Genomic DNA, 20,420 nt, shown 5'->3' with positions numbered 1-20,420 from the left:
CACCGTGCACTATGGCCAAAGTCATGATACGGGATGAGATCAGACATGTTATCACACCATTATAGATATATACTTACAACATTACAGGTGAGGTCACAGCGAAAATTACCGACACACCAAATGAAACACAAGCAAATGTACTCATACATGCACAATCACACACACAACACATAACCAGAACACATGCGTGCCTTCGAGCATGCCTACACGAGGGAAACAGTGTGAAATTGAAACCAAAGACACAACAGAAGGAGAAAATTAGAAAAAGGTGCAGCACACGGAGATACAGCCTGAATAATGTCAGTGGGAGGTACAATGGTCAGCCAGAAGAACAGATAATGGCATGGAGATGAAGAGGAGGAGTTGGGGGGGCAGGAGAGGGACTGATACCTACCCTGCCCTGCCGCTATCTAGCTCCCAGCCTCTGGACTGGCCTGGTCTGGGCTCGGCTCTGCTGTCTCACTGGGGCAGGGCGACCCAGAGCCACATGCCTAGAGAGGGGGAGGAAGGGAGAGAACCGATGGGAAGAAAGGGTAGATGGAGGAGAAGAGGAGAAGGAAATAAAGGGGATTAGAAAGTAGACATAGAAGAATACATCTGAAAGAAGGGTCGCAGTTTGGCAAAAACTCCAAGAGTAGTAAACAGGAAGCAAAAGAGAAAAAGGTGTCAATACTCTAAAGAAGGAATAAGGACAGAGAGAAGCCCCAGGCCACACTGTCTCTTTCAGAAACACAATCACACACGAGCACTAATTTACTGTTCTCTTTTATTAAAAACCTTAGTTCTGTCGATGCGCTGCTTTTTTTTCCAAATACACTTTAGTTTTTTTTCCACCTCGCCTTCGCTCCATCTTCCTGTCGTATTTTGTAACCTTTGCACGAAACTCACTCACTCACTGTGTGCCGCCACCAATGCACATTTCTCTGGATACTGTAACGCTTTTGTGTGTTATTCGTGGCCTGGTGACATTTTCAGCACTGTGAAGGTCTATTTTCTTCAAAAGAATTGCTGGATTGAAGGCGTAAAACTAATGATCCATGTCTGGGGAGTGGAGACGAAAAGAAAGAAAGAAAGAAGCATTAAAGAAACACAAAAAGAGAGAGGGAGACAGGAAGAAAAACGGCAGGGGAAGCACTACAAAAGTCTTGTTTCTTGGAAGGTCACTTAATCTACAAGGTCACTTAATCTACCAGGGTGAGTTTCTCCCCCCTCGCTAAAAACCTATTTATCTTGTCAGCTCTTCTTAATTTCTTTCACTTTCTCACTTAAATCGAGGTGCTGCTGGTAAAATAAATATTAATTGCCCCTAGAAGAAGAAGAATTGGAGCATTATCCCTTGTCTCTCTGAGATGAGTGTGTCCATGTAGAAGTAGTGATGTATGGACGCTACCTGGCTGATATTAATAACAGCTTAATGATGTCTCTGACACTTCCTCCAGCTAATTTAACGCTGTGTTGACCACACACGCACACACGCACGCTACTGCTCATGTTCACACAGAAACACACACTTCATGTGCACGTTCACAAACACACCGACACACACGCTCACACTAAAGGACACAACAGCATTGGCCCCCTAATCAGCCAGAGTGATTACCTGGCCCGCCAACATCGCTACAGAGGCTATTTATCAGCTGATCTCCACACACACCGCGCAGGTTATAACAGCATAAGGAGTGAGTTATTAAAGGCACACACACACACACACACACACACACACACACACACACACACACACACACACACACACACACACACACACACACACACACACACACACACACACACACACACACACACACACACACACACACACACGTGACTTACTCCACTTCTACTATCCTCACACACACATACACACAACTACACACACTTACAGCATCTTCCTCTCCACTGCGACTTGGACTGCCCTCTACTTCCCCAAATGAGTCGTCTGTGGGAGGGTCTGTGGCGTCAGTGGGGGGGTCACTGACATGCGAGGCGGAGGACTTGGAGGGTGAGCTCTGCCTGGGAGCTGGGGTGGGTGCTGCAGAGGAGGAGAAGCTGAGTCAGACGTAGCTACAGAGAAAGTGCGTTACTCAGAGAACAGACTGACCGACGGAGTTCTTACGTGAGTTGGTGGATGGTGTTGTGGAGGTGACTGGTGTCAGATTCATTTGAGAAATGTCAAAATCGTCACAGTCATCCGTGTCCTGGGCTTGGCCCACACGGCTGAAGTAAGAGCTGAATGCATCTGAGGTCACTGCTAAGTTGGGCTGTTCCCCCTTCTTCAAGGGCATGGCAGGGGGCTTCGCCAGCTGGAAGTCCTGTGGAGGGAGGCACATATTGATCAGGAACACAACCATTAGTACTGGGCAATGTGACTTCAATATTTTTGACTCACTGTATGGGCAATCAATATCTATTATTTATGTGCTTTTATTTATTATGTTTTTTGTAACGTTGTTTCTATCATCCGGAAGCTTTGACTGAAAGAACTCCACAGAGGCTCATAATAAATCAATTAGAGTTGTGCCCAGCCCCCGCAAAACACTAAGAAGGCCAAGTTACAGCGCCTACCATGTCCACAACGTCCCATAAGCATGTCGGGGATCTCAGCATATTTTTCCCGATCTCTTTCCTCACTCCCTCATCTTTCTAGTGCCTACCAACTAATAAAAGCCTATGATTCACCAAAACACCACAGAATAAATACTATTCCTGGTTTCTCCGGTTGATATTTGCTGGCCTTTTTTTCTCTTCTTCTGTATCATGAATATCAATTTTTTTATTTTATTAAATTAATTATCTTCTTCTTATGACTACCCTTTCTAAAAAAGAATACGCTACAAAATAGAGTTCGAATTGTTATATTTCTAATATCCTCAGACGACTTCTACCCACCTTGAACATCTCCTTTCCCATCATCCTCGCCCTGTCCCCGTGCTGCGGACTCGACGACGCTGAGGCGCCGGCTCCAGCCCCTAAATGGCTCTCGCCGGCGGGAGTCAAAGACGTGACGGGGGTGAGAGTCTGGAACATGGCGGCAGGCAGAGTGCCCATAGATTGGGCAGGGAGGTAGGCTGTGGGGGAGAAGGCTCCAGCTGCCATGGCTGCCCACTGCTGCTGGGTGGCAGGGAAGAGGTTGGCCTGGCCCCAGATGAGAGGCTGGCCGCCTGGCAGCACCTGGGCGACGGCACCCAGAGAAGACTGGACCCCGAAGGCCAGCGGCGTCTGGGCAGCAAACGCCTGCTGGGACCAGTGGCCAGTGGGAACCGCTCCCATTGTCACATAACCTGGAGGGGAGGAGAACAAAAAGAACATGTCGATGTGTTCTGTATCTTTATGAGGTAAAGTGAAGTGATCTAAATATAGAGTGTACATGCTCACCACTGCTTTCCTTCTACACTCAAACACGCACAGAGGATAACCCATGCATCACCAGAGAGTGCTGCCCTACTTCTGCCTGCAGCTAATGTGGTGTCTCTTGATGGTCATGGTGGACTATCATAATTACCTCCAGAATGAGGGAGAGTCATTATGAAAAGGAAGAGCCCCAAACACTCATTAAAATCATTCAAAGTCATCAGCCGAAGCACACTCTCTAGTCTCCGGTTTCTGGCTGCGACCGACAGCAGGAAGAGCTCACATGTTATCTGGTAACACTGACATATAGACAGAGAGAGGAGGAAGGGAGACTGAAAGGGTGTAAAGAAGGCATACACACACGTCTAATTCACAGAGCCTGTGCGTGCCGAGGACTCTTTCCTTCTCAGCATGCTTTATTACTTTCCTCTGACCACCGTTCTGCAGCCACAGGTACATTAGTAGCATCTGAGGCAGCAAGGTAATGATGCATTTCATATTCAACACACAACCAAAACCACCTTTCTCCTCTTTCCACTCCCCTCATCTACATTTCAATTCTATTCCGTCCCCCTCTATTTATTTCACCCCCCCCCCCCTTCTCTCTCCTCTGACTCTCGAGCTCCCCTTCATCTCCTTTCTCGACGCCCTCTCTCCCGCTGCGTGTGTTTTCCCCTCCGCTTGTAGCGGTGGTGTATTTAAGCAGACAATGAACAAGGTCCTACCTGAGGGCACAGACGGATTGAAGGGAGAAAACAGTTCCGCGGGATGCTGCAGACCCTGCAGACCCTGTAGACCCTGCAACGGGTCCAGGATGTTGGCTGGAGAGGCGGGGGTCTGTGCAGGATGTGATTTATTGTGGGGTTGAGCAAAAACACATCATTGGAAACATGGATTATGTGAGATGTGAATCACAGAGCGCGTGCACGACTCACCGATGGAGAAGTGATGTCAGGGGGCGTGGACATGTCTCCAAAAATCTCTAATTGGTTGATATTCTGAGAACAAGAGAAAGTGGACTCCCAGTCAGATACAAAAACACAGCTTTCACTATATATATGATCTGGGTCAGTTTACATTCCAGTGCAACATGCGACACCTATTGCATGCAGCACGACACTTAGCTTGGCATACTTGTGGTACCTACCGGAGCACTGTGGCAGCAGCACAGACGAGGTAACGGAGGGTGAGGAGGGAGGGGATAATGAGATGAAATGATTGATTATGATGACATACCTACCGAGAGTTATCACAATCCCAAGAGGAACAAAACACATTCTTTCTCGTCTGCCCCACACGAAGATGCTTTCCATCAGCTCGTCTAAAAGCAGCCCCCTGCATCAGTACTGTACCCCTGGCTTCTCCAGGACAAGTCATTATGGTCCCACTGTCGGAGAGGATGTGTGGTGTGCCTCAGAGGGAATAGCTATCAAAGTCAGCAGTCTTTCTATTTGATCGCAATTTGTTCTGTAACATTCTGTTTCCTTTCACAGTCTCCCCACGATCCCTCTCTTTAGTATCTCCCCCCTTTTGCACGTTAATAATATCTTTAGGCCGGTGGCAAGTGACGCAAACTCTATTTTTAGCCGTAAAGGAATTTAAGCCTTGAATACATGGTCAGAGATTTGCATAAATCATGGGTGCGGATAATTTCTTTTGAGATAATGAATGTTCTTAGAATATCTTGCCTCTCGTTCACTTCCGTAGGTCACAAAGTTATTTCTTACTTCTATCAGAAAATGGATCTGCGAGCATGGTGTTTTACAGTCATGGGTCTAAATGGGTATTTGTACTAAGAGTGGAGGAAGATAGGAGGCTGTGATATGTGCTATTGTTGCTGCCGAGTCTAATGTAGCAGATACAGATCAATTCAACAAGACGAGCTGAGATATGCAAAATGAACTGATAACCTAATGTCACTAGGATTCAACTGCAAAACGCATTTTAAGAAACCCCCTCCTGAACATAAAACACTCCTTTAGTTGCTTTGCTCTGTCCTCTGAGTCAAGAGCACAGTGTCTCTGCTCATGTTCTTTAAACAGAAGCCTGGGATGCTCATTGGGGGGGTGTTCCAACAGTAGAGCAAGTGGGACGTTAGAGACGGAGGTGGGAAGAAGTGGAGTACAAATACTTTGTTACCGTACTTAAGTACATGTTTCTGGTATCAGTACTTTACTCCACTACTTATTTTTATGACAACTTTTTTACTTTGACTTCTTACATTTTTAACACAAATACCTGTACTTTCTACTTCATACATGTTCAAGACATGTTCGTTACTTTAGTTTTATTCTGTGTTTGGTGGCGTGATCATTATTATTTAGAGTCATTGCGTGCCGTAGTTCAGCATCAACACATTCATTAGCTAACAATGACATTATTGTTCTATTAATATGAAGTGAGGTTACTCTTTAAAACAGCTGGTAGTTATGGGTTCTTTTTACTTAAGTACATTTCGAAGCCCATACTTCTTTACTTTTAATAATAATAATAATAATATATTTTATTTTTAAGCGCCCTTTCATTCATTTGCATAAACAAAACTCAAAGTGCTACAAAATTAAAAATGAAAAAGGGTGAAACAAAACAATAAAAAAACAATTAAAACAACATAATAAAAGCTGTGACATTCATGCCCGCATGGCATAATGTGGGGGATTTAAAAATCTAGTTAAAGGCTATTCTAAAAAGATGCGTTTTTAGGCCTTTTTTGAAAGCCTCCACAGTCTGTGGTGTCCTCAGCTGGCTTGGGAGGGCATTCCACAATTTTACTTGAATAAGTACTGCTACTTTTACCAGAGTATAGTATTTTGACCCTGTACTCTTTAAATGTGGTGGTGGGGTCAGACTGCTGTGGTTATGAATGCTTTATGAATGCACTGTGAGCAGCTTGACTCTGCAGGTGCTGTCCGCTGACCCCCACTCGCTCCCTGACAGACGCTCTGACCTTTACGTCCACCTGCCCTCAAACAACCTCTGCTTAAAGCTGCTGGAGTGTTTCTGTTCTCTCACAGATGTAACTTTCTCCCTCAACATAGTTGCTTTGCAACAGCAAGGTTGCATGGTTTTTTCCAATACATGACGGGGGTCAACAGTCGAGGTGACTTGTGTCCAGAGAGGAACAAAAGTGGCTTGTTTTGTGAGACAGGAAATCATCTGAAGGATCGGTTCCCTGCTCACAAGAGCAAACAAGAGCACTGTGCTTCTGTTACGGTATGTTGGAATAGTGCCTTACCTGAGTCACCAGTCCCAGGTCTAAGTCTATCAGATCTGCCACTGCCTGCTGCGGCTGCTGTTGAGTTTGTGCTTGCTGGAGAGGCTGGTCGTGAACATGATGATGGTGATGATGATGATTGTGGGGGGTATTTTGATGTCCATTCTGCAATCAAAACCCCAGTGTTAGATGGCTGGTGTGATGTAAATGTGAATATTAGTTTTCTTGCATACAATCAGATGTGGCAAGACATGAGTGAGAGGTGAGATGAGGGGAATAGAATGGCGATACAGTCACACAACAAACCCATGTACACACATTCAGGCACAGAGCAATATATTTCTTGCCAAACTTAGAGCCTAAGTCCAGAGTAAAAAAGGTTTAAAGATCATCCCCACCTTTAGTCTATACTACAGCGCTGAGCTGGGGTATAAACCCCCTTTGAGTTTCTGTGAAGCCTGCTCCCCTGTGTCTGGAACCTCAGTGTGAAACAGACTGACAGGCAGGCAGTAAGAGGAGCTGGATTCACTCAAATGTTATATGTGAAAGCAAAAGGAAGGAGTATGTAATAATAATATCTGGGAAAGATATTTTAATTTCCACTTGCTTTCTCAGTGGCATCACTAGCTCGATGTCCATTAAGGTGAATTACAATCTCTTTTTATTATCAGCAACAAATCCCAACGATACAAAGCAACACTGAGGTCTGTGCAGCCAACAGATGGTCTAGCATTAGCCTTCATGCTTCTGAGCTATGCTTAAAAAAAACATACTGCCGTATTTGCATATATTTTGCACCGCCGCTGAGAAATCGGACTGCACAAACAACCTCCAATATTTATTCAGCTACAGCAGAATGATGATGGGTTCTGCCAGAGCCTCCGCCAGCACTGGCACGGACACATGATGTGCAGATTGGTCTGGCAAAGCAAGAGGAGTTGGTGCACTATAATATTGCTGAGTGTGTCCTTTTCTTTGGATGAAAGCACGAAGTATGGTCATCATTAGCTGACGCTGGAGAACAATAACAGCTTGCTAAACACTAATCAGTTCTGCAAATATTGTCTATTTTTCAACAGGATGTTTTATTCTGACAGGACTTAAATGGTTCACTCAAATCCAACTGACGAATGTACCTAACCTTAACGTTTACATGAATCTGAAGTTTGTTTGAAACCCATACTATTTACTTTTAGCCTTGAACGCGACAGTGTACTGCTGCCCATTCTCTAGCTTTCTTTTTTCAATCTTTCTGCATCCATCCCTCTCTCTCTCTTGCCCTGCCAATTATCCCTCTGTGCCCATTATACACTCCCGCCATCTCTTTGCCCAGCCCTTTATCTTTATCAGTACAGCCGCCACCTATCAATTACCCATCTCCAGGGAAACAGTAATTACCTGTGCACATGTGTTCTGCATACAATTATCGCAGCCCCTTTAATTAACGCCACCTTGCTGATCCCCTACCGGCTGACTGATCACACACGGTGGAAAAACCTACTGAACGGTCACATACAAACACAAACACACAACTCAACAACACAACCTGGCTATGGAGACGATTCTCTTTCTTTGGGTTATTTCCTCGGCCAATCTGTCACTCTGCAAAACCCATAACCCATCATACTTAGGAGGCTATTTAAATGAAACTTTAATTTAAACTAGGAGGCTCAGCCAATCAGGGCACATATATGGTTCATATATATAAGTAATGTAATACATCAGTTTAATTTCAGTTGATGACTTCAGTTGGTGTGTTTGGCTGGTATTATGCTGCCCTCTTCATGTGGACTCTGGGGCTTCTGTTGATTCAACACACTCTTAGTTCTTACAGGGTCAAAGGCTCAGTAGATTGAAATGGCCCTTTGTCGTGTGTGTGTATGTGTTAGCGTGTGCGTGTTTTATTGATTTGTCATCGTTTAAGAAGGTGACAAAGTAAACAACGGAAGAGATTGCTTTAGACAGGAGGTCGCATTTCTGCCAGTGCTATCATTTCATCCTCGCTGCAGTGTGTGCACACACAGCAATGATCTCATCTAACACCACTGTCCACTGATAATCCCTCTGCTGAGAAAACGATGACCCTCTCCTACCAATGTCACAACAGGTATTAGCTCTGTGTTCGCGCCATGTTGGCTCACAAGGAAAGATGAGAAAACATCCAAGCATCACTTCAAGGTGCCAACAACCAAAGACAGTTGTGCATCATACATTTTATATTATTTAGACATATCTAACTTGTGTATGCTATACAACACATTTGTACGTAGATTTCTAGCCATTTTAGCAATATTTGTTTTAATATTTCGGCAGTACTTTCCACTAAATAAGAAACGTTTAAGCTTTCAGAAATGTCTTTGTGTGGTTCATAAATTAAGAATATGATATGAATGTAGCATTTTGACTTCTCATAGAAAAGACCATGTGTAACATCACTGACTGTGGTGCAACACGCTTGAAAGAATAAACCCATACGAAGCAGCAGTGTTATGCCCTCTGTGAGTCTGGATTTATGTTAAATGTAATTATCTTTAAATTACAATACGAGCTGTCAGACAAACCTACATTCTTACATTTCTATGATCCATGTGTATCTCTATGATCCTTATTTTACTCCCTCTGACTGTCTTGGAAGCAGAAAAGACTTGAACTTGCTTTATTTAAAACCAGAATGGACGACAAGTCCAATTGGTTGCACAACAAGAGGAACATATTGGATGTGCTCACGTTCAGACACCTGCCAACACAAAGGCAATCCAAATAGCAGCATGTGTTGTGGGCAGGGTGAGGGGAGTACAGAAATACTATGGCGCCTGTAAGCTTCTTACCAAAGCTGGGGATAATATTCAGCCAGAAAATGGCGAGACTGATTCCATGTCTTCCAACATTCAAAGAGTGGGATTGTGACTGCCAGTAGTGACATGGGGGAGTCCAGTTTTAGCGGTTTAAGGATAAAATAAACCACTGCAGGGAATACACACGCTGAGACGGTGGGCTCTGGATAGGCTGAGGGAACACTGATTTACAGACCAACAACATGGGATGAAGTGTTTGCATACAAATCCACATACAAACAACACAACCACACACACAGCGCAGGGGCCTGGTTATTGGGAGTGTGGAGATTTTAGTGGATTAAATCAGGCAACAATATAACTAGCATCTTTATAGGCAGATAAAAGAGTAGCTGAATTATAGTGCATCGTGACAGTGGGCAAGGTCATCTTTCATTATAACCACCAGCAGTGTGAGGCAACAACACACACACACACACACACACACACACACACACACACACACACACACACACACACACACACACACACACACACACACACACACACACACACACACACACACACACACACACACACACACACACACACTAGAGTACAAAAGTGGTAAAAATGTACACTGCAAACACTCTTACTTATATGCATGAGCACATCCTAATATATAGATAAAAAAATATGAGGCCATGCACATTTAACACCAGACACATCATTTATATCCATTAAGAGGACGGATGACAGTGACACAACGTGTGTTCAGCGCAATCTGGAATAAGGTCATGCAGGTTTGCACTGGATTCACCACTGGCAAGCCACAGCCCGGCATGCTTCATCGAGCACAAAGGACACAACACACACATTCACACACAGTATCCCAGTTAACCGGAAGGAGCAGGCACCACGGAGCACAAGGAGAAGGGCACCAGCCATCACGGCTGCAGCACAAGCAGAGGAGGAGCACAGCACACTGCACAAGAGCACTGGGTCCCGGCAAACCTCTCAGGGAAACTTTAAAGACACACTGTGTGGTGAACAGGAAGTAGAATCGCTGCAAAATGAGAGCTTCACAAGGCTCTAGGAAGGAGAGGGCAACGAAGGGAAGAAAGCTTAACACTTGTGGCGGGACAGCTGAGAGGTTTGTCTGAGAGGGGGAGGCAGGCTGAGACGGGTGGTGGGACACGGGCAGACACACGGTCACTCACTCTGAGTCGCTTTGGGACGTCATAGACCCCTTCCTTCTGCTGACTGGTGGGAACCTACACAATCGACCAATACAGTCAGAGAGAGCCTCTTACCTCTGGTTTAATCAAACAATGAAAAAGTCTTTACACATCACTGTTACAGCACTTGGACACACTGTACGCCGAGACAACACCCTGAAACCTGGCTCCCAGGGAATCGAATCAATCACTAGTAGAGCGTGTGTGTGTGTGTGTGTGTGTGTGTGTGTGTGTGTGTGTGTGTGTGTGTGTGTGTGTGTGTGTGTGTGTGTGTGTGTGTGTGCGCGCAGGGATAATCAGAATTAAAATCTGTGAAGTGAGAACTCATCTACTAGCTAATCAGTAGACGATCGGCCTGCTGCGATGGTCTCTTTCTTCCTAATAACGAATGGATAAGGCTGCTTATCACACCCACAGACATGTAATAACTCAGAGTGTCACACACATGGAGACATGTAATATCTCTATGTCACACAGGCAGATAGATGTGACAGTGTGTGCAATGAAGATACAATGAGCACTGCCATATGCTGATATATGAAACCTGGGATTTCGATGGCTTTGTTTGTTCCACACGGACATGTTTCAAATAAAGTTTTATTCTTCTCTAGTTTGACGTGTCCTGATCAGACTGTGTGGTAAATGAAAAATAGCACTGATTAAGTATCCGGATATCTATCTAGCCCAGCCTGTCTCTTATTTTCAATGCCTTATACATGTTTATTTCCAGAAGCTTCCATCTTTATTCATACATTAGTTCCTCTGTGGCTAGAGGCTGGCTGAGGCTCATGTTTCTTATGCCTGATGTGTGTGTGTGTGTGTGTGTGTGTGTGTGTGTGTGTGTGTGTGTGTGTGTGTGTGTGTGTGTGTGTGTGTGTGTGTGTGTGTGTGTGTGTGTGTGTGTGTGCAATCTTCTGTTGGTGTTTGTGCACGCGCCAGTACTCCGTCTATTTTCAATCCATTTTATTTAAAGATCAAACGAGAGGCTGGTGATTAATCTTTCTTTCCCCCGCTTTCTTTCATCTCCTTTGGAATGGAAAAAGGGGAGGAGAGAAAAAGAGGAGGGGTCTGCCTTACACGCAGGCCAGGAATAACCTCCACACACAGGGTACCCTCCCCCTCCTCAGCCCTTGGAGGTCTACCCACGTGGAGTGCCCCCAAGGAAAGGCTTGTCGTGGCCCTTAGAGAGCGGGAGCGAGTTGTTGCCTCAGATTCAAACCGTCTTTTATTTCACCTATGTACATTTTTACGAGTGAAAATAAGCAGCCATTAAGTTTATGAGCAGCCCACAAAATATCCATCCCATTAAAGAGGGATGTGTCTAGTACCTAGTAGCAAGCAAATGTAAGATTACATCTCTTTGTTTAAACACTTCAAAGAGCTTCTTGTTGTGTGTGGCTAAACCACAGCTGATCACACGATGATACAAATATAACTGAGACACAAGCAGACAAGCTTGTGAGTACCTGATAAATGCTCTCTTCTGATTGGTCACGGATGGGCTCGTGTCCCGCCTCAAACACAATGTACTACAACGTCAGCAGCAGAGGGAGGAGAGGAAAACAAGAGGCAGGAGAGAAATTGGAAGATAAAGAAATTGAGAGAAAGGTGGTGAAATTGCAGAGGTGATTAGTCAAACAGCATTGTCAATAGGCTCTCATTAAAAGGAAGTTGACGGGGAAAATATAAGTAGCAAGGATTCCCGAAGCAGAAAAGTAATACATCTTTCAGCTTATCATGCACCCCGACTGGCAGACATGCACACAGACACATAAGACCCATGGTCGCACATCATTGGAAGATCTCCTACTGGTTTTGAGTCCACATCTGGACTCAAAAACATCTGTAGAGGTCTAACCCGCCAAACACCATAACCAAACAGGACCGTCTCCCCACAGTGCACACAGAGAAGAGCAAGCTGAATAGAATGCAGCAGCAGCAGCAGCAATGTGATTGGTCAGAAAGTTACCTGATAGACCGGGTCCTCCAGATCCTCCTCCAGTATTGTCTGCAGATGAGCGGCGGCAGGAAATTGAGGGAGGAGAGGAGCAGAGGGGAGAAGACAGAAGAGGCGGAGAGTTAAGCCGGTGGAGTAGAAGGAGTAGGCGGAAAGCACAGCAAGACATCGCAGCTTCCCAGCATTCAGATAATCATCAGAGAGAAAGAGACCGTCAGAGAGATAAGGAGGAATTAAACAGGAGATGCAAAGAAGGCAGAACAGAGGAAGGTGAACTAAGCACAATGGGCAGATGGTGCCACTGATGAAACCTGAAAGTGGGTGCTCCGTGTGTCCTTCGCTCGCTTTGAAGCGTTTTCAAGTCTGACTTGACTTGTCCGTCAAGAGGCTCTCAGGTGGAGCTCGTCACACTTATGTTAAATGATTAAGGTATAAGGTTAAACAGGGGAGACAACGCTTCTAACAGTGAGTTTGCATAAGCACCTGGTAGACCGCCTGCTCGCACTGCTTGTCTTTCTGGGCCTTCTTCTCCATCTCCTCTCTCTGCTTTATCTCATAGATGAGCTGGAACAAGTCCCGCAGGTCCAGGATCACCGGCTCAGCCTGGGAGGATAAGGACACATTATGCACCTTCCCATTAACACACACACACACACACACACACACACACACAATAAACATAGCATTGATCAGAACTCACGAATTGCAACCATGCCTGCTTATTCTAGTTATATGTGGCGAGTAATGTTTACTAACCCTGCACTACATCATGGCAGGAGATTAAGGCCATGGCCAGACCAATATGAGCATAATCTCCTAATTCATTTTGCAGTGATACCACGACAACGGCACAGGGCTATGCGGAGGGCTGCTTTGGGATATCAAAGTGCACATTTCTGGGTAAAAACTACTGTCAACACCGGTCAAAAAACATTATCACCATTATTATTTCTCAGAACTGTGCTTCTAGACGACTTATCTTCCCACCTGTGGCAAAAGGCCCCAAACGGAACAGATCTTTAAGATGTAATATGTCAGTGCTTTCTAGGGTCTGAGCGTGTGCTTGGGCAGGATGAGTCAGAGATACTGGATTGGTTTGATGATAGCTCAAGCCCATTATGGATTATTCCATTAGGCCACAAGCTGAAAAATAAGTGGCAGCTAAAAGTATTTTACACTCGTGTCAGTTCTGCAATTAGTTTGTTTTAAAGCTCTCTATAATGATTACATTGTCTTTTTTGACTAATTGATCTTTGTGCCCCTGTGATTGGTAAACATTGACTCATTCTTGTAAGAACTGAACGTTACTACACTCAGAGAATGGACGTCCCAGACTATTTCTAAATAAATAGCACTTTCTATGTAACGGCTAAAATGTTTTAGCTGTTAGTCATACATGTGTGCATTCGATGCAGTCGATTTAGATGAGGAAAGAATATTTACTTTGTAATCCACATGTTTCAATCCAGGTACAATCCACAGAGTAAAGTGTAGTAAAACACTAGAAACAAATACATTAAAAGTCTGTTCTTCTTAAATACTAATCCTCATGAAAATGATCAAATAAATTATAACTACTGTACTTTTAGTTTATTAATGTTCTAAACTTCAAATTAAAATATACACCTTAAGGAAATGAAAAAGAAAACTGAAAGGAAAATAAAAAGAACATCCTTGTCTCTTACTGTACATCCTGTGATTGGGAAGACGAGGACACATCCCTGAATATTCTACTATTTCTCTCGAGGCATCTTGTCTTATATTTCCACTTCTTGTCAGGGGAGCAAAAGTACTGACAACAAACCTGCTTCACAACTTAGATGTATTGTCACAGAAAAATGTCTTAAAGTAAAACAATGTTTTAGATCTTATCAATTATTGACTCTGGGTTCCCCGAAGTGCACCGAGAGTTAACAGACTGAACTCTGCCTAGCATGGAAATAGTTCTATTTTAGTGTCGTCTTCCTGCACGATGTGCTCAGCCGCATATTGCTCTTGACAGACACACTGGGGTGAACGGCGGCTCACGCTGAGCCAACAGGGAACATAGTGTCGCTGTCAGACTCAGATCCTCTATGCCTTTGAAAACACATGCTCTAATTTCCATCTCCTTCAGCATTCTGTTCCTCATTCATTTCCACTCTCTCTGTGTAATGACTTCGAGGTAAGAGGAGACAGTGTTCATTTAAAATCTTCACTGATCAGTAGTTTTGGTTAAAATAAAAATCCCCCTGAATATTAACGCAACACATTCACACTTTACTCAAAATGACATCTGGTAGATATCTTGTCACTGAATTTATTAATTATTTAAATGTTATTGAACTTTCCTCCAGCTGCCTCATCTAAATCAAATTCACCAAGTGATTTCCTCCATTTGCAAAAACAATCTCGAAACATTGGGCCTAAATATACGGCGAGAGAAAGAATAAGCGATCGCAGCAATGATACCAGTAACACAAGAGGGAGAAACATTTAAAGTGAACAGAACAGTGTTGTGCAATATACCTGAGCGAAATGTATTTATCTGAAATTGTTGAATCCCGGAGTCAAATTTGTTTGCGGCCACTTAACTAAAATAGAAGTACAGCACCCAATAAACAACAACATGTACCCAGAAATGTACAATGTACCGTGCACTTTGCATATTCTATTTTACAAAAGGTCAAATGTATTGGCTTAACTTTTCCATTAGCAGTGAAATATAAAGCGTTTTGTTATAAAGCAGCAGAACATTGTGCAGAGGAAGCCAGACTCGCCGATGATTAGCACAACATTATTTTCTCTTTTGTGGTTGCTTTCATGATTTGCTCCTGGTGGTAGTTTTGTTGTAAATGTTTGAAAGAGATCAAAAGAAAATATCTAATAACTCCAGGAGCCAGAAGTTGAATACAAAAAACCTAGTAGTCTTTCAAATGTACCCTTTCAACAAATTAGATACAAGGTTGATTTCCTCACAAAAATATCTATTATTATTAATTACAATTGTAACTCTTCTAAAAAAGTTATAACAAAGACAGTGATGAACTCAGAGTCTATGAAAGCCCTTCTAACTCAATTAGTGTGCTTCCATCTCCACTAAAACTTGCTTAATAAAACACGTCCTTCTTACGCTGAGACTTTGGGTGGAGTGGTAAGCCAATTACTTTCGAATGTACCCCTAAATTGGCCTTTCCGGAGCAACCTCAAGTCTTAGCCTTTTTGAGGACAGAGACGCTTTGTTAATTCACATCAAAGTGGTTACTTTCCAATTACAGCCTCAGCCATAAGCTCCGGGTCTGCACGCCTCTCATTGTACGCTCCACAGCTAATGGTCTGAGTGCGAGGGATGGCGGGTTCAAAACCTGAACATGTGAGTAAAATATAACCGTAACCTTTCCTCAGCCACATGTAATGTAAACGACTGATGAGAGCTCGGCCTCATGCTTTGCTGTTCGTCATGGTAGCATTGGGATTGCGTGCAGGTCTGGCTGCTGTGTGTGACTGTGTGTGTGTATCTAAGTCAGGGAGCCACGCTTCATGGCCCTGGGAGGATGGATATGCCATTAGAGCTGGTGACACACACTCAAACCCTCATCGACTCACTATGGGAAATCAATATGGCTGCAGAGTGAGCCAGCTGGATCCAGACTAAACAAGCCAGGCACATAGATACAACAACAACAGCAACAACAACAACCATAACAGGTCCAAGAGGCGTGCTCAATATCATAAAGAGTATGTTGCAGCAGGACTGAATGTGAACACTCCATACACACATAGAACTAACACACACACCTAGAGCTCCAGAGAGTAGTTGTTGTTTGATGAAAAGCACAACGGGACATGAGACCATGTTCAAGGGTCCTTGTCTAAATGTCAAGAGGTTTGTGCGATTGAAAAAAGACCCAGGTGAATCATGCACTAACCTACACACATCGGGTGTATGGTGCCACATGCACACACAGCTGTGTACACACAGACACTTACCGACTGTGCGGTCTTGATAGCTACGAAGCGGTGGTTCCCTTCCTTCCCGCAGACGTAGCCAAAGGCTCGGTGGTCCGTGATGTCCTTGGCAATGTAGGAGATCTCATGGACCGCATGATGATGCTGGAGGACCTGAAGCGAGGCATGACACAGAATGTTTAATACATCATGTAGACAGAGCCGTATGGGCTGGTTGAAGCATTACCCAGGTGATATTACTGTGGATCTAACATGTACAACATCATGCCAATGAGCTGCAGCTTTCTTACCGATATAATGACTTCATTCAGGAATTCTCAGATTGTATTCTCCAACAGTTGTCCCAATATTTATAACAACCAAATACATTTAAAATCTGTTTGAAAATGTTTGAAAAAAAAACCAGCATGTTTCTCAAGTATTAATATTTGCTACCCTTGGAACCAGGGAAATCACTTAATGGAAATAATGTTTTGCGAATAACAAATCGTGAATGACATTGATTGATTAATTGATTGAATTAACTTTCAGGTATACAAACTAATATCAAAAAGTTAATTATTATTATTATTATTATTATTATTTAACTAACAAAATTACAAAAACTGACAGAATAATTCTCCTTGTGCACTTTTCCAAAAATCTGTGGGAATCAGAACAAGACCCCACATTCAAACTCCCCCAAGTGCACACACAGAGACAACCACCCTGACAAGGAGACCAACTGATATTAAACTGTTGGAGCTCCTCTGCCCTCTCTAGTTTAGCCTGGGTGGAGAGTGCCAAGCTGGCATTGCCCGTGGCAGATGGCACTGTTTTCCCGAGGACAGGGGGGGGGATCAGTGACAATCACAGCTCGGCAAGCTGTCGACTTGATCACTTCATCTGTGCCCCTACGCACAACACACACAATCACACACACAAACCCAGTCACAACTTAATGTGCAATAGCCCCCTGTTACGTCACACTAAATGTCTGCTTTGTTGTTATTGTCTAGGCCAACTGCATGCTGGGAGCAGAGACACACAGTCACCATAATGACCCAGTAGCCCTTCAGTGGATGCTGCAGCTCTATACATCAGAGGCTCAACACACACATCGGCTCTCTTTGAAGCTATTCCAGACTCAAGAAGAAATAGATAATCATTGTAGGAGTCATGTCTTCTAAATTTAATAATTAGAGTAATGACTATTATTATCACCTCTGATTGACCTGAAAATGAAAGCTCACTCACGCGCACGCACGCAAACACGCACGCACAAACACACACACACACACACACACACACACACACACACACACACACACACACACACACACACACACACACACACACACACACACACACACACACACACACACACACACACACACACACACACACACACACACACACACACACACACACACACACACACACAGGGTTCACTTGCAGAGGTTATTGAATTATCTCTGGGTGGGTGCCGAGGTGACAGAGAGAGACTCTGATTCACAGATGAGAACGAGAATTCAATTGCTCTTCGTCTTGGTAGCCAAATCTTCTAAGAGAGTAGACGCAATTTGCATATGCTTACAGTCAGTAGCTAGTTTGTCAGGGGAGGCCGATGCTACCATATGTGTTGATACACAGATTTAACATCCATGAAAGTGTTTGACAAGGAACTTGATAGAGGAAACCATGAAGGGGATGCACCTGGTCTTTCACGTTGCTGTGTAGAGGAGAAGTGGTACTGGCTTTTTATGCCGTTAGTTTACCCATAAATCTCCTAACCCTCAAATAGAAGAGAACATAACCATGTGACATTAATGATGAAACTGAAAAATGGACTCCGTATGAACCCTCATTTTCTAATTGGCAATGCACTGTTAGAAATGGCTTTTGCCTTTGGACTTTTCCTAATTGAGCTTCCATTAATGTCATGCACACAGACTCTAAAACCAGATGAAACTGTACTTAATTTAATTGAAAAATAAATATAAGCAATCTTAGACAGCACTCAAACAACACTGCTGATTTTGTAACTTGCTTACTCTTGTTGCTACCTTTACACTGTCAACACCACTGAGCTGTTCATTGGCACAACACTGTCTACTTAGATCTCTTAATAACGAGGCAGTTTTTTTTACAAACGTAATCTAAATGTTTTTGTTGGGTCAGTCTTGGTAAGTTTCGGACACAACAGTACGATTAAATGCCAGGAGGCTGGCCGCTGCAGGAGCCGACATGTCTGGCAGCATCAACTATCAGATGGCGCTCAAAGTCGCTTAAACAGATGTATTCTCTGGGGAAGTGGGGTTTATCGAAAAGCCCAATACTGACTGTGTACTCTATTTTTATTTTTTTTTCTCTTTCTCTTTCTCTCTCTCTCTCTCTCTCTCTCTCTCTCTCTCTCTCACACAGTGTCGGTGTTTCTGAGTTTGAGCGGTTTGCCCTTCAGAAGAACAAAACCAAGATATTCCCTGACGCTGGAAGTGGGCAGGAGAAGCAGCAGCTACTGTCCTTCTCTCCCTCTTCACAGCTCTTCACATGGCCCTCCTGAAGGGGAGACCCCAGAGACACAAGACGCTGTCCAGTCTCCAACCGGGAGAGGCCTGAGATTTGCATTTAGCATTAACTAAGAGAGCTCTTTGTCAGTCACCGACAGAAAGGCGCATGCACATAAGATCAACTGTTCCTACCCTGGAATGAATCCTGATTTAAAATCTAACAGTTTGACCCAGAGTTGTGACCAGAAAGCTGAACACACACATAGTAAGGTGCTCAGCTGGAAAAAAGCACACACATAGTAAGGTGCTTAGCTGGAAAAAAGTGCCCCACCTAAACAAACACTTTTCACACATTTTTCCTTGCTTTTTTGAGAAATTGCCCTTACTTAGTCTTACTTAGTCTTACTTCCTTTGTTCCCCGATAGTACCTCTACTTTAGACATACATTATACAAATGTAACCCAATGTTCATCCAGTCAAGCTTGACCCTCAGTTGATCCCCTCAGATAGGACCCAATGTGGACCTATGGAATAGACTGGAAGGAATCACCAGTTTTTCTGGCTCTTACCTCGTCTGTGTTGTTTCCATGTCTCTGTCTGGCATACTTTCTACATTGCTTTCATTCAAGCTACTTTTTATTTTACACATAGTCCTTTGCGCTGGCTGAACTCAACTAATTTGATCTTTCTGATTTCATCTCCGAGGGCGCGGCAGGCTGGCGAGCTCAGCCCTTCACTCTTGTGAGACAAAAAGGGCTGAAGTGTGTAGTGTGCTTGTGTCTTAATGTGTGTATGCGTGTGGAGAGAGGCTGGCAGAGAAAGAGAGAGACATGCCGGTCTGCCCTCTGCCAGATTAATGTCTCCCCTCTTCTTCTCCTCCATCTCAAGCACCACCTCCCTCCATCCTGCACGACCTTCCCTCCTCCAACAGAGAGGCCATCCATCCATTCTCTCACCCATACATACATCCGCCCATCTGGCTGACTGATGCACAGGAGGGGAACGAGACTGTCAAGAACCCTGAACCTCAGCAGTCATTCTCTCTCCCTCCGACTCCCCCTCTCCCCCCGTCCCAAACCATTAGAAGTGGTTGAAGGCCTGATAGTAAGGACAGCATATCTCTATAGTTAATATTAATGTGTGGAGACAGAGGACAAAGTCTCTCTATAGACAGCTTTACTTTGACATATGTTCACTGATTCTCTACCTATCCCTCTAACTTTGTCTCAGTCTGTCTTTGTCCCTCCCTCTCATCCTCCCTTCATCCGTCTTTTTCACATTCTTGTTTCTTCTCACCTTCTCTTTTTCTTGTTTCTTCACTTCTACACGGTATCCTCTTTGACTCAATCTATCTCTGGTTGCTTCTCTTTATCCCTCTCAATCTTTCACCGTATAGGGTTTGAAGCATCAGGAAGGGGAATGAGACGGAGAGGAATGAGGGTTATAAAAAAA

The 20,420-nt window shown here is 44.0% G+C and overlaps 1 protein-coding gene across 4 annotated transcripts in view; it reads right to left on the bottom strand.

Moving 5' to 3' along the window:
- Window positions 1–389: 389 nt before the first annotated feature.
- Window positions 390–20,420, bottom strand: part of dab1a (DAB adaptor protein 1a) — a 42,725-nt gene continuing 22,694 nt past the window's right edge. The window contains exons 6-17 of one of the 4 annotated variants that reach the window (XM_071202859.1): window positions 16,501–16,632; window positions 13,015–13,134; window positions 12,544–12,582; window positions 12,041–12,103; window positions 10,557–10,610; window positions 6,584–6,727; window positions 4,284–4,346; window positions 4,074–4,185; window positions 2,887–3,278; window positions 2,114–2,309; window positions 1,881–2,029; window positions 390–491 (exon numbers count right to left, since the gene is read on the bottom strand). In XM_071202859.1, coding sequence (XP_071058960.1) covers window positions 411–491; window positions 1,881–2,029; window positions 2,114–2,309; window positions 2,887–3,278; window positions 4,074–4,185; window positions 4,284–4,346; window positions 6,584–6,727; window positions 10,557–10,610; window positions 12,041–12,103; window positions 12,544–12,582; window positions 13,015–13,134; window positions 16,501–16,632 — 1,545 coding nt within the window. In that variant the 3' untranslated portion in view covers window positions 390–410. The remainder of the gene's footprint in view (window positions 492–1,880; window positions 2,030–2,113; window positions 2,310–2,886; window positions 3,279–4,073; window positions 4,186–4,283; window positions 4,347–6,583; window positions 6,728–10,556; window positions 10,611–12,040; window positions 12,104–12,543; window positions 12,583–13,014; window positions 13,135–16,500; window positions 16,633–20,420) is intronic. The other 3 variants (XM_034081989.2, XM_034081992.2, XM_034081991.2) reach the window with 3 other exon arrangements.

This window comes from Pseudochaenichthys georgianus, chromosome 4, assembly GCF_902827115.2.
Source record: "Pseudochaenichthys georgianus chromosome 4, fPseGeo1.2, whole genome shotgun sequence".
NCBI classification, from domain to species: domain Eukaryota; kingdom Metazoa; phylum Chordata; class Actinopteri; order Perciformes; family Channichthyidae; genus Pseudochaenichthys; species Pseudochaenichthys georgianus.
The sequence above is the reverse complement of the archived record's forward strand: the minus strand, read 5'-3'. Positions and strand labels throughout refer to the sequence as shown.